The 15,108-nt window shown below is 47.7% G+C and overlaps 1 protein-coding gene across 1 annotated transcript in view; it reads right to left on the reverse strand.

The window, feature by feature from the left end:
• Positions 1–15,108, reverse strand: part of LPCAT3 (lysophosphatidylcholine acyltransferase 3) — a 754,956-nt gene that overhangs the window by 569,497 nt on the left and 170,351 nt on the right. The window contains exons 4-5 of the mRNA XM_069650601.1: positions 12,494–12,587; positions 12,295–12,332 (exon numbers count right to left, since the gene is read on the reverse strand). Coding sequence (XP_069506702.1) covers positions 12,295–12,332; positions 12,494–12,587 — 132 coding nt within the window. The remainder of the gene's footprint in view (positions 1–12,294; positions 12,333–12,493; positions 12,588–15,108) is intronic.

The following is a 15,108-nucleotide window of genomic DNA, read 5'->3' on the forward strand; positions in this document are numbered from 1 at the left end:
CACAGAGATGAACTAGTTACTCTTACCTTGTAACGTTCTTTCGATGGGATGTTCCTCCGACGTATTCCTTATCTTAGATAGAAATCCTTCAGCTTTGCTGGCCTCGGAAAATTTTTTCGCCAGAGGGCGCTGCGCGTCGATGATCGCCGAGTCGATGACCCTCGACGGCCTCCGTGCCGACGTCGACGTCATCCTGCCTATAAAGGCCGCGCGCAGCGTCCGTTGCTCAGTTCCGTTTTGTAGTCCCCAGTAATGTTTTTTGGATTAGACTAATCACCTTGAAGGAGCATAGGCTGCAAACCCACAGGAAGTCATACTGCGGGGATGGATGGGAGGGTCGATAAGGAATACGTCGGAGGAACATCCCATCGAAAGAACGTTACAAGGTAAGAGTAACTAGTTCTTCGAAGGGATTGTGTCCTCCGACGTATTCCTTATCTTAGATAGACTCCCATAGCAGTGGTATTGTGACTGGAGGCGGGAGTAATAAAAGTTATGTTACCCTTCCAGAATGGACAGAGTGTAACACAGCCTTGCCGAATCTAGTTTCTTGACTAGAGGAGGAATCCAGGCTATAGAATTTGGTAAATGTATGTGCGGACGACCATGTGGCAGCCGCACATATATCTCGAATTGGCACCCCTCTTTGAAGGGCTGAGGATGTTGCGATACCCCTGGTAGAATGAGCCCTTAGATTTTGAGGAGGCTCCTTTCCTGCCAATTTGTAGCACTCCAGAATGGCTAAAATAATCCATCTGGAGATGGTTTGTTTTGTTATTGGAAGGCCCAACTTATGTCCTGCATAACCTACAAAGAGTTGGTCTGCTTGTCTGATCTTAGCCAATCTGCTGATATAAAAGCTCAAGGCTCGCTTAGGGTCCAGCCTGTGCAGTCTCTCTTCCTCCTTCCCCGGATGAGGAGGAGGGTAGAAAGAAGGTAATATAATCTTCTGAGTGATGTGAAACTCCGAGACTACCTTCGGGAGGAAGTTAGGCTTCACCTGAAGAACAACTTTGTCCTTGTAAAAGATTGTATGTGGAGGTTTACACGATAAGGCTTGCAACTCGCTAACCCTTCTAGCAGATGTCAATGCTATTAGCAAAACAGTTTTGAGGGTGAGAAGCTTCAATGAACAAGAGTGTAGTGGTTCAAAAGGGGCACCCTTTAGGAAGTTTAAAATTAGGTTTAAATCCCATAAGGGAACTTGAAAAGGTTTCGGGGGATAAACATTAGTTAATCCTTTTAGGTATTGTATTACCAATGGAATTTTGAAGTATGAAGGCTCCTCTGCAGTGCGCTTAAAGATTGATAGCGCTGCGAGATAGCCCTTAATTGTGCCAACCTGTAGGCCTGAATTAGCCAGGTAAAGTAAGAATGACAACACCATAGGTGTACCACAAGAAAAGGGTTCAATATTCTTTTCTCTGCACCAGCTGCAAAATTTGTTCCAACGGCAGCGGTATAGAGTTTTAGTTGCCGGCCTTCTGGCCGAAAGCAACACCTCCATAACATCATCCGGAAGGTCCCAATCCTTGTACCTCAACCTTTCAGACACCAAGCGTGAAGGTTGAGGGTCTTGATGGCTGGATGGAGAACCTGACCTTCCTTCTGCGAGAGAAGATCCTCTCTGTATGGCAGTCGAATTGGAGGGCAGATGGACATGTCTAGAAGGTCCGGGTACCACGTTCTCCTGGCCCAATCCGGGGCAATTAGGATCATGGTCTTCCGAAACCTTCTCAACCTCCTGATCATTTGAGGAATGACAGGGACCGGAGGGAACGCGTACAGAAGTGGGAACTCCCAGTCCACTACGAACGCATCTCCTAGAGCTCCTCTCGGGGGAAATTCCCTTGAGCAAAATCTGTCGCACTTCCTGTTGATACTGGTGGCGAACAGATCCACTTGAGGGGTTCCCCAAAGGGCGAAGATCTCTTGAAGGACTTCCTGAGCTATCTCCCACTCGTGAGAGACTGTGCTCTGCCTGCTCAGAGCGTCCGCTGTCAAGTTCTTCTCTCCGGCTAGGTGAATTGCCGATAGAGAGATTCCTTCCTGAATTGCCCAAAACCAGAGCTGCATCGCCTCTCTGCACAGTGGTAGTGAGCCTACGCCTCCTCTTTTGTTGAGGTAGTGCATGGCCACTGTATTGTCCGTCATTATTAGGACGTTTCTTCCCCGTACAGACGGCAGAAAAGCCTTCAGCGCTAGTCTGATGGCTCTCAGCTCCAACAGGTTGATATGTAGTCTGGACTCCGATGGAGACCAACGACCGCTGATGGTCAAGTCGTTGGCGTGAGCTCCCCACCCCGTGAGTGAGGCATCCGTGACTACTGTTATCTCCGGCCATGGTTGCCAAAACATTTCTCCTTTCAGGATGTTCTCCCGACAGGCCCACCACTGAAGGTCTCGGGCTACTTTGACCGGGATCCGAAGGAGATCTGTCATCCTTCCTGAGAACTGTGACCACTGAGTTCTCAGTGCCCACTGGAGGGATCTCATTCTCAGGCGAGCCTCCGGCACGAGAAATATGCAGGATGCCATGAGGCCTAGCAACCTCAGAAAGTCGTAGGCTGGGAGATATTGGGCATTCTGAAATCTGATGACCATCTGCAGAATATCTCGAGCCCTCACCTCTGGTGGCAAGGCTCTTCCCAGGGAAGTGTCCAGGACTGCTCCAATGAATTGGAGTCTCTGTGATGGTATCATCTGTGACTTCTTTAAATTGAGGGAGAAGCCCAGCTTGTGAAGGAAGTGGCAAACATAATCTAGTTGTCTCTGAGCCTGTTCCGAAGATACAGCTCTGATCAACCAATCGTCTAGGTAAGGGTAGACATGAATCCCTTCCCTCCTTAGACTTGCAGCCACAACCGACATTAGCTTGGTAAAGACCCTCGGGGCGGAGGTTAGCCCAAATGGCAGAACTCGAAATTGATAATGAGAGCTGCCAATTGCGAACCTCAGGTATCTCCTGTGCCTGGGATGGATCGGCACATGGAAATAAGCGTCCTGGAGGTCTAGAGATACCAACCAGTCCTGAAGCTGGAGGGCCTGAAGGATCTGAGAGAGAGTCACCATCTTGAACTTGTCCTTTCGGAGGAATTTGTTCAATTCCCGTAAGTCTAAGATGGGTCTCAGTCCTCCGTCCTTCTTCGGTATTATGAAGTAGGGGGAGTACCAACCCTTGTTCCTTTCCGCTACAGGTACCAGTTCTATGGCACCTTTCTCTAGCAGGTCTAAAACCTCCTGCAAGAGGAGCGGATCTGGAAGCTTCAAAGGGTTGTTCCCCGGTGGATGACTCTGAGGGATATGTAGGAAGGGCAGGCAGTAACCTTGGGCCACTGTCTCCAGAGCCCAAGCATCTGACGTAATAGCCTGCCATTCCGTCAGATGGTGAGTTAACCTGCCCCCTACTGGTGTTCTGTGAGGGGAGACCTCAGAGTGGTTTTGAAGCGGCTGATGCAGTTGCCGAAGGTAAAGTGGCTCCTGCTCCTGCGGGTGCGGCTTTCTTTCCCCTACCCCGTCCACCACGGGTAAATCTTCCTTGGCCTCTTTGAGCCGGTCGTCCTCTGCCCTTTCCATATGAGGAATAGTAACGAAAGGACCGTCCTCTCCACGATGATCCCGAAGGACGAAAGGTATTCTGACGGATAGCAGCTCCCAATGACTTGGCTGCTGCCTTGGACGTTTGCAGTTTCTCCAAACTGTCATCCGCCTTCTTTCCAAAGAGGGTAGAACCGTCAAAGGGCATATTCAAAAGCCTGGTTTGCACGTCAGAGGCAAAACCAGACTTCCTCAACCACGCATGCCTGCGGATTGTGGTACTTGCCGCCATGGCCCTGCTGATACTGTCAGCAGAATCTAGGCCAGTTTGTAGGGTCTCGCACATCGCATCTTTACCATCCCTGATGATGTTTAAAAATGCGTCCCTTTCCTCTCCTTCTTGGAGGCAGTCAGCCGCTGATGAAGCGCACTCCCAAAGGGTGTGGCTGAACCTAGCGAGCGTACAGGTCGCGTTAATAGACTTTAACGCCATGCTACAGGCAGAAAAAACCTTCTTAGCCATGGCATCATACTTTTTGTCATCCCTATCCTGCGGAGCAGTGGGGTATGCAGATGTGCTGCCTGATGAGGTTGCAGCCTGTACAACTAAGCTCTCAGGAGTAGGGTGTTTTGACAAATATTCAGGGTCAGAACTAGCCACCCTGTATTTTGTTGACAGTTTTTTATTTACTGCCGGGATAATTTCCGGCGTTTCCCAGTTTGTCAAAATCCTTCTCTGTAGAGCAGAGTGAAATGGAACCACAGGATCCTCCTGTGGGCCCTTGTCCAGTATGTCAGTGAGGTCATCCTGCTGAAAGGCAGGAGAAGGTGCAGACCAACCCATAAATTCTATGATTCTAGACATCAGAGCTCTATACGGAGTCTCCGCATGTTCTCCTGGGTCTGGTTTGATAAATTCTGCTTCAGGAGAAGTGTCCAAGCCACTAGCTTCCTGAAGTGCATCCTGAAGATTTTTTAATCTTCTATCCTCAGAGGCGAAAGTCTCTGGCTCTGGTGATGTGGTCCTCTGTAAATCAATATCTTGGTCTGAATCCTCCCTTTCCTCAAAAATCGAGGTTAAAGGGGGATACTTTGGTTTTTGGAATGGTATAAACCCCATTTCCAATGCAGAAGGAGCCATCATCACAGGCCTTGAAAACGTCGATGTCGTCGACACCGACGTGAAAGTACTCGAAGGCGCCGTGAAAAGCGTCGAGAAATGTGTACTAGGCCTCGAGGAACTCGACAGGATCGGAGTCCTGCTCGAGAACGACGTCGACGTTCTCGGCGTCGAGTCGGAGGTCTTTTGTCTAACCGTTGGCTGTGGAGTAGCCGTGGTTCTTTCCTTCACCGGCGTCGATATCGGCGTCGACGTCGGCGTCGACTCGATCGACTGATGCGCCGATGAATCCTTCGACAACGGCGTCGATGGCGCCGACCTCTGTTTCGAAGGAGTTTTCGACGATGGCGTCGATGATGCTTTATCTCCCGATGGCTCGAGGCGCTTTCGGGTTGACTTTTCCGCCGGGTACTGCGACTCGCGGCGTTTAGATTTTTTGGGTTTTTTACCCGGGGTATCACCCTCAGCTGTCTTCGAGGGGGACGAGGCCGCTTTCTCGAAGACGCTTAGCATCTTTTTCCTGAATTCCTCCCACTCAGCTTGCGAGCTGCGTTTTGTGGGGCAATGAACTCTCTCAGGAGAACTCGACGAAGATGACGAAGGGGATCTCCTACGTCTCTTCTTCGAGTGTCTCGATGTCGACGAGTGGTGGGAGCCACTTCGTGATCTAGATCGAGAGTGTTTTTTATGGTGAGGAGACGAACGTCTCGACTCTACCGAAGAAGCTTTCGAGGAAGTTAAAGTTGACCTACCTCTCTCGAGCTTCCCCCTACGCTCCTTCAAGGCTTTCGCCGTCATGGAAAGGCATTCCTCACACTCCGAACTCTGGTGCGTGATTCCCAGACAACACAAACAGACCCTGTGAGGGTCCGTCAACGACATTTTCTTCCCGCAGTCTCGGCACTTTTTGAAACCGGACCGAGGGGTCGTCGGGTCGGAGGAGGATGCCATCGATATCGAGGTTAAATATTATATACGTTATCTGACGAGAACTGAGCAACGGTGTTCCGAGGCACAACGAAGCGCGGAAAAACGGAACTGAGCAACGGACGCTGCGCGCGGCCTTTATAGGCAGGATGACGTCGACGTCGGCACGGAGGCCGTCGAGGGTCATCGACTCGGCGATCATCGACGCGCAGCGCCCTCTGGCGAAAAAATTTTCCGAGGCCAGCAAAGCTGAAGGATTTCTATCTAAGATAAGGAATACGTCGGAGGACACAATCCCTTCGAACTTTCATTCTTGACTCAGGGTCCATTAATTCTTCGGGCACTGCTCTAGAGCCAAATCTGACTCCCAATGGAGAAATATCCTCCTCTGAGGCAGTTTCCTCCTCAAAAATAGGGGACATTGACTTAAAGTCTGTCTTTGGTACAGGTCTGTACCTTTTCTCCTGAATAAGAGTTTGTCTCAAGGGAATCTAAGGTATCGTCAAAGGCGTCGATGACGTCTTCGATAGAGTAAATATCCTTTGACTTCAGCGTCGAAGCGATCAGTGCCGATGGCGTCGACGTCTTATGCTTCTTTGTCGGTATCGGAGACCGACTCTACTCTCGGGTCGAAACCTTCGACACCTTAGCGTCAGGTCGCGAATGTCGAGTTTCCGACCTACTACTTGACTTAGCCGAAGTAGTTTTTGACCTTCCTGCGTTGTCCAAAGGAGCGACCAGGGTCTGGCTCTCGCGAGGCTCTTTTGAAGGGGTCTGGGCCACATTCTCAAAGATTTGCAACATTTCGACCCTAAAAGCATTCCCCTTGCTGCGGGAATCCGACCTAGTCTGGCATCGTATAACCTCAGAGGAGATGTCCGATGACCAAAAGGGAGACCTATGATGTCTCTTTATTAGAAGCAGAAGACAAAGATTTTCTCGACCGACTCCTCTATCGAGACCTCTTCGAGTGCTTATGCCGAGTGGAGTCCTTGAACTCACCAGACTTTTTATATTTCTTCGAAGAGCCCTTAGAACCTTCTCGCCCCACCGCCAATTTACCTTTGCGTTCCCGAAGACCTTTTACAGTCATAGACTGACAGGAGCCGCATTCGTCGGTCCAATGGGCGGACCCCAAACGGCAGACACGGTGAGGGACGGTTATCGACATTTATGCTCCACAGTCGTGACATTTTTTTAAAACCCGACTTAGGGGTAGAATCAGTCGAAGAAGAAGACATTTTTTCTTGAGGAAAAAACAATGCGCGCCGTTATCTCGAAGCAAAGCCATCGGAAAAACGGAACTGAGGCCAATGGGTGCGGCACAAGCTATTTATACTACTGGTGACGTTGACACACCACAGTGGCCCTCGAGGGACATCAATGCCATGACATCATGCACAGCGCCCTCTGCCGAGAAAACATTTGACGGGCGAGATACATATATTAAAGATGAGGAATACATGGGAGGACACATTTCGAAAGCATGAGCAGGAGTTGGGGAAATGAGTTCCACCAACTCACGCAAGACCTACAGGGAATAGGGAAATTGAAACAAATCCCTTTTGTTAATGGCCATTATTATTTAGGTATAGCTCAGATATACAAAAAGGAGGCAGGGCAAATCGGGACAGGGCAAAGTGGGATAGGTAGTCCAGCGAGGAGAACCACCACCTGCAGAGAAAGGAGAAAGACCAGTGTGGTCATGACTCACTCTGAACCATAGTCTGGAAGCAAGGAGTATAAGCTACCCTGAGGGCTTCAGTTGATATCCTAGCACTGGAATCTGCAAACTGTAGCTCTCTGGATGTTTTGGACAATAACTCCAGTCAGCCTTAGCCATTCAAGTCAATGGTGGGGAGCCATTCAAGTTGTAGGTCACAACATTTGGAGAAAGAGGTTGCAGACCCCAGTCCTAATAGAAGCCATAGGCCAGTAGACAAGAGCCAGAGACTGAGGAGGTTTCAAGCCCAGCAGGGTGGCATTTGGCTGGGGAGAGTGGTAACTACAGCCTGGCAAAAAATAAAGACTAACTGGCAGGGGAAGAAATATAGGAAAAGAGACATGTGGCCAGAGGTTAACAATATCTGAGCCAGGAAGAAACCAAGAAGGAATCAAATAGGAATGCTGGATGCTAATTCCTGGGACTGCAAATTAATTAAGAATTAAACTAGGTATTGTACCTGGAACCAGGCAGTATAGTGAACTTTGACTGGGTATTTGGGTCCTTCTACAGACCCTTGCACAAAATGTTTTCCTCCATTTTAAAACTCAGATCTAAGCTGTCCATCTTGTGCCGTTACGATAGCTCAGCGGGTTGAGCGTTTGCTGCTATCTTGGTTTGATCTGCAGGTTCGAATCCCAGAAAGGCCAAATCAGCCTTTCATCCTTCCGAGGCCGATAAATGAGTACCAACTTCGGTTGGGATAATCAATGTATGTAAATATGTTCTATGCACACTACTTGGGCATAAGCGCAATATAAATAGCAGATCATTATCATTGTGTAGTAGCAACACTCTTTGGGACCTCCAGTGTACTGTGCCTCCCCGAAACGCTTATCCTTTGGAGCTTGATAAGCGAAAGGTGTTGAACTTAAGTATCAAGACAGTTGATCTTCCACTGCCACATCCCCATATCCTCCCTGCTTGACTGATGAGACATTATTTGTGTACTGTAGGGGAGAAGACACTGGGATGTGAAGTAGGGTTTTATTGATGGGGTATAATAAGCTTGTACTGATGCGACTGCTACTAGACTAGCCACCTGGAAATTTAAAGTAACATGCTTTAGGCCATATGTAAGCACAGGTCCAAAAGGAGGAAGCATCAGTTCGAGTAGAATGATATTTAAATTCCATGTAGGCTCTGGTTTTCATATGTGGATTGTAACCCACTTCTACCCTTTCTACAAATGACCTTACCACTGGAACATTCCATCACAATCCCTTTAACCAACACCCCCACCGCCCCCAACCCCCGAATGGCCCACTAAGGCCCATTGGGCTCCCTTTTATAGCTCAAAGTTGCCAGCTATTAGCATACTGTGTCCTTGCATTATCACCAAAAAGAAAGAGTGGACTGCCGCCTTCCCCCTCAGGCCCTCACTTGTAGCAATAAAAAATATTGGAAGGAATCGATACTGTTCATATCGGGTGTGTTTGTTTTTTTGTGAATTTGGAAGGAAAAAAAAAAATATATATGAATATGCGGCACTTTTCTTTTTTAAATCAGGGTTTATTCAAGACAGCGCTCATTTTTTTAGCAATGCAACTAGAGTCGATGTTTTGTGCCATCATCCCGAGTTAACCCGGTGCCTTCGTTATGGGTTCTTACAATGGACATGAACACACACTGCTGGACCACTTCACAATTACATCCTTTCGGGTGGGGGGTGGGGGAGGGGGGGTTCGGTGCGTGGTGCGATGTACGTGGGGTTTTCGTGCCGATTGCATACCCCCTGTGCTCAATGTGTGAGTGGGGGAGGGGTGTGGTGAGAGAGGGGGAGGCATATAGGGGTGTGTGTGTGAGAGAGAGAGTGAGATAGCGAGCGCGTGAGAGGCTCATCAGCACCCTCGATCAATGGCTTCCTCCGTTGCTCTATTTCCCCCCCTCCCATCTCATTCTATTGCACACCTGCGTGCCTCATCACATCCTCCTTTAAAACTTTGCACTCTTCTCGTTGCACCCTGGTGCCTATAAAATGCATAATGCAAAGTATAGCAGTAAACACCAAAACTATTGGCATCGCCAATGCTCGTTTTCTCTAACTTTGGGAACCCCTCATCCCTTTTTGAGACTTTTAATGAAGTTATGCTTTCCTCCATATTTGTGGGCCTTTACATTTTATTATTGAAGCACCCAGAACTTTCTGTGCAGTGTTGCTGGGAGCTCTTTGAACATCCCTTTTTATTCTCCCTGTGTTAAAACAGGTTACCAGGGTGCAGGGACACCCGTTTGTTCCTCCAGTATTTTATTTTGTGAGATCAGCACCCCTCACCTTAAGTGGAGTGCGGTCTCGCTTTTGCAGTAGCTTTTAGTTACTGTTACAAGTTCATCTGACAGGCTAGTGGCAGTGTAGCTTTTTGCACAACCTTCTGTAGACTTTTGTCGCAGGCTGCCTTCGCAGCTGTGGTAAGGGACAGAAAGGTCACCATTTGCCTAAAATGATGGCTGTACTTCAAACCCTGTTCTTGATGACTTGTTCTTCCTTGATCCTTCTTCTACCTGTCTGGGAGAGCGAGGTCTTGATATGTCTTGTCGTTGGTGGGCTTCCCTTGGAAAGCCAGCCAGAGTGCCTGAAAGAACAGGAAGTGTGGGAGGCGAGTGAAAAAAACTCCCCTGGTCTTTGTCCTGCATTGTGCTTGTCTGGAACCAGTTTGTGCTGGGAGGCTGGCTGTCCTCATTGGACAGACCTCCCCACCACCCCAAAATTTTGAATGAATGCAGGTCTGATGATTTATGGGCTCAGCCAGTTTTGCTGCATAAGATATGGCCCTGAAGCAGAAGAGTCTACCACTGGAACTGGAAATCTGAAGGATGTCCGCAGCCACGTCCAGTGGCCGCCGAAGCAGTGTAACCCCTTCAGTCCCAACCTTCACTTCTGTGCGAATGGGACGAAGTTGAAGACTTCCTCCCATGGACCGTTGGGCCTAACCAGTCCCAAAATGAACTGCATTTTGCACCCTCCCTGCAAGAGCTGCAACCTCCATGGCTCGCAATTCACCAATGCCTTGCGTCCAGTGTCATTTGGCGGTGCAACTTCTAGCGAACCACAGTTACGTCTGAAATTTTGTAGGCATTCTTCTGGTATTCGAGACTGGATCACGCTTCTATAAAAAAAAAAAAAAAGTCCCCCCAGCTGAGACGAGGACCGAGAACCGGAGCAAAGTCTAGCGCACGACAAAAGTCCTTCAATCGAGCCTTGATAAAAAGGGCCGAGCCAGTGCTGCAAAGATCTTCTCCTGGGAGTCCAACTGATAGAGTGCAACCACCAGATACATTGCAAGCTCTTTTCAGTCACCAAGGCCAAGAATCCTGAACCACAGTCTGTCATTGCCTTTCCTTGGGCACTAGGGTTGGACATTTTAAGATTTGTTAGCAGGGATTAACTTCAGTTATACAAGTTAGTCTAAAGTGTGCATACTAGTTTCTGAAGTTTCAGCTACTTTGTGTTACCTTACAATTGTTCTAAAGTATTTATCTTTTGAATATTGCACCAATTCCCTGTTTAATACTACTGTGTGATCGTACTTACCTTACTTAAAAGTTATAAGCAGGGGTCGGGGGTTTGGGTGGTCCGGGGGGGGGAAGGGTCTGGTTTTGCCGCTGGGATGCCTCTTGCAGGGTCACCTCTGACATGCACTCATCCTCGCCTGCTGTCCCTTTATTGTCCCATTTGACACTGGCAATATTCAAATGAAGGGTGACTGTGCGGCATATGTATGGCAGGTCTCGAAAGGGCTTTATCTGTGGAACTCTGTACCTATACCTTGCTGAGGATGAGCATCTCCTTTGAAAAGGGTGAAGTAGAACTGGCCCCCAAAGAATGCAAGATTCCATTTTCGTTTGACTTTTTCCCTTGCTTCGGTCATCTAGGGAACGCATTGGATAATTCTCCCATACGCTTTCTGCTTCATCTCGCAGATGTTCCTCATCATTTTGGACGTTATTCACCTATTCTAGAGAGCTTGTGCCTTATAGAACTATAGACCACAGTTCCTTAGTGCCCCGGCATACAGCCAAACGATGCAAAAAGAATACATTGACTAGCCTCTCAATGGTGCATCATAGGTGCTCCAGCACAAGTCATTGGGCAGGTTAAAACCTTACAGCATTTAGGACAAAAAGGGTTCAATGCCGATCCACTACATGACGGCCCATGCATAGCATCTGAACCTAGAACAGCCACGAGCTATCAAAACTGTTCAGCAACCACAATGCATTGCTACGGTGCACAGGAAAAATAGTTCTGGTTTTACAATTTCAGAAGTCTATTGAGTTCTACAAACTCAGTACATACCCAGGTTTGCCCAATCCCATCATAATCCTCAATTGGCAATGATAGTATACTCTGTTTACAAAGACATTTCCAGATAGGCAAATGCCCGTCATTGAATCTCACTCTAAAATTCATATTTGACACATCACTGTATATTCCAGTCTGATCATTTTCCACAAAGCAATTATATCCACAGGTCACACAATGTCAGTATGTTTGCAGCATGACAGTTCCAGCATACTGCACATAAAAATCGGCGAGTGTATGCTGCTGCTCAAGAAACACAGGCTTGTGCAGCTCAAACTGCAGACATCCCAGTAGAATACAAACGACAAGCAGTGAGTGCAGGATCAGGACGAAGGAGTCATGCTTTTAAATGGATGTACAGAAAAATGGCTTGTGGGGAATCCAAGCGGCAGGGGGGAATCTCCCTAGTATCTTCAATGAGCAGCCCCATGAGCTATAAAAATGCATCATAGCTATCAAACTGTCTGGGACTCTTGGTCATCGTGGCAAATTGTTCAAAGTATATGGATACATGAAAGGTTATGTACCACTTGTCTGAAGAGCCTCTAGCAGAAGAGAATGCGGCTTGCTAGGATGAACTAGAAAATGAAAGTGCAGCAATGTATTGGCAAGTGTAATAAAACCAGCACTCAAGCCCTGCCAGATAACCTTGAGCGAAACAAGAGAAGCATATATGCCACTTACCTCCACTTTCCCCCCATCAAAGTAATCAAAGGCAATACCTACAAAAGAGAACATGGTTATTACACCAGGAGCTAATGAAAATATTACATTCGTCTCATCCCAAGAGTGATGCCACTGAACCGAAATGTGAGAAGAGGCAAGAGTGGAGGAGGACACAAGTGACACTGAAGTCTGAAGACATGCAAAAAGGGTCACTCACCAATGAGTTTTAATGCGAGAACGCAGTGCGGCATTGTCCACTTAATGTCGTATGTCTCAGTGGCTGTGAAGTAGTACCCAGACAGCAAATACATCTGAAATATAAATACAGTAGGATTACTTGTTATCCCATCTGTTCAATTCCACATAAAAAGTTTGTCTGCATTTCAATACATTCAACCCCTTTATGGGCGGCCATAATTAGTTTCTCCTGCAGCCGTATGGTAGCAGGAAGGAATGGTTACTTACCTGAAAAACTTTATTCCCCGATCATGGCCATCCACATTACATTTACAGACACAGAATATTGGATATTTTAGTAAGAGAGAAAACGTATTTAAAGTAGATAAGTGCTGCCTGTCCTAGTTGCAGGGCCATTTTTATTTTACTGACGAATAAATGATTCTGTATTGACATGCAACAACTGTGAATCTAGTATTACACAAGGAAAAAACCAGTAGAAAGATTGGCAAGCTTGTTAAAGCCTGGATCATTGTAAAACACCTAAGCTACTCAACATTCCCTTCACAAATCAAAGTAACACTAAGTTTATTTTTTCGCATACTGCTAGGGAATGATCTTCCTACAGACGAGATTTATAAAGCGTGAGCCTATTCGTGAAGCAATGGAGAACTATACATAAGGGATCTCACTCTCTTTTACTCACTGGGAAGGTTAGACTATGGTTTAATTTAATGGCGATAATCTTGGAATTAAATTACAGTGAATAACTATTCTTTCAGCATGATGGATCTTCATTTATCTGGAGTACAGAACACTGATAATACAGAGTGCAGGTTTATCCCCACCCCTCCAGCATATCCTTTATTTTGATGGGCTGTGGTAGTAACCGTGTATATCAGGAAACTGGGTTAATCCCAGAGATCTTGGTTTTTCCACGGTCAGATAACACAAAACAAATATGCACATGGGTTGAGTAAAATTGTAAATCCTCCACATATTTTAAGAAGCAACAGTTCCCTATAATGAGACGGCTCACACAATCACAAGCTGACAATAAATCAAAAAACCTTGAAAACTGTATCAAGTGTATATCCGAGGAAAGATTGTTAACGCAAGTGGTGGTTGAGGGTCAAAAAGCTTATAGTTAGAAAATATAATGAAGACAACTATATGCAAGGGGAATTAGCCAATGTGTTTGAAAAGGTCTGCTCGCATGCAACATTTGCTTGTTTTTCACTTGCGATTTGACCTTCGGCGCACTTTGCCGGCGTACTTTCCAAAATATTGAACAGGGAGAGCAGGGGTGTCCCCCCCCGCTCCCCATGTTTGGTATTTTGGGGCGAGAGGTCTGGGGCGAGGGGTCCCCCCCCCGCTTCCTTAACATTGGCGGCTGGGACAAAAAAAAAAAAACGGTTTAAATGTGGGCTAGGGCAGTTTGCCACAATCAAAAAAAAACACAACCCCAAGCCTATGCAAGGTAGGGTCATTGGTTCAACATAAATGACTTTGTAAAGAAATCGTGGCAGTTCATCAGAAATCTGGACATCATATATACGCTCCATAGGGAAACAAAATAAAGTGAGTCCTATTAATGTTTTTCTCTGACTCCTCAGCCTGCCAATTACCCTTCAAAATAAAATCTAGGTAACTGAAAAGCTAGCACCATGGAACTTTACTTTTTTCCTCCTGCCCAGAACTCCTCAATACATTGGGCCTCACTCCTAAAACCCAATAATGGCTGATGCAGGTGGGGCAACCCATTTTCGCACATAGGAGTAGCTGAGTAGGAACCGTGCTCTCCGTCCTAAGGCGTTGAGAGGATCTCCTCAGGGTGCTTGAGAGGGGTACCTGGCTTTCTTCTTAAGAGACTTCGGGATCATCTTCCCAATCAGTGGAAAACTTTTCGGCAGATTGGCCCATAACTGTGGCCAGAACCGGTACTAGGCCCACCGCCGTAGCAATCCTATTGATGCTTTTACAGATAGTCACCGAATCTTCGGGAGACAACTCCTCTGATGTGTCGGCAGTGAAAATATCTTCCGCGGCTCCAGAAGGGCCAGCGGATGGCTTCTGGGGTAGAGGCCTACTCGTAGTTTTCGGGCCTGTACGGGCCTTGGAAACCGCCAAAGTTTCTTGTACGGAAACCTCAGCGCGTGTAATTTGGGGAGTAGCGCCCTCGTTATGTTTGCTATGCCCAGTCGTCATGCGCTGCTGCGGATGCGGGGAAGGCTTTGGATCAGATCGATCCGTGGGCACCGCCGAAGTTTCCGGTGGACCCGTTGGCGCTTTTGCCTTCTTCGACGAAGTCGTCGAGGAGGGCGCTTGTGTTGTGTGCTTTGTGCGGTGCGATTTTACGCCCCTGTCGCCGGGTGTGGTCCCTGTAGCAAGACCGTAGTCGAGCCTGGAAGGGTCGGGGACGGCGGCCCTAGAATAGTCCGCCACAAGGTCTATAACGTCTGCGTTGGACGTTTGGTCATCCGATGTACCCCCGTCACTTTCGGCTGGTGTCGCGGCAGGGGAGGGAGGCTCCACGCGTGACATTTCGTACGCAGCCCACCGCTTCAACCGGCGCTCCTTAAGGGTTTAAGGAGTTTACACGCCGAACACCGCCTTTCGTCGTGCTCTAGGGGGAGACAAGCGTTACACGACGTG

Source organism: Ambystoma mexicanum, chromosome 3p (assembly GCF_040938575.1).
Source record: "Ambystoma mexicanum isolate Mex_15411 chromosome 3p, UKY_AmexF1_1, whole genome shotgun sequence".
Lineage (NCBI taxonomy): Eukaryota > Metazoa > Chordata > Amphibia > Caudata > Ambystomatidae > Ambystoma > Ambystoma mexicanum.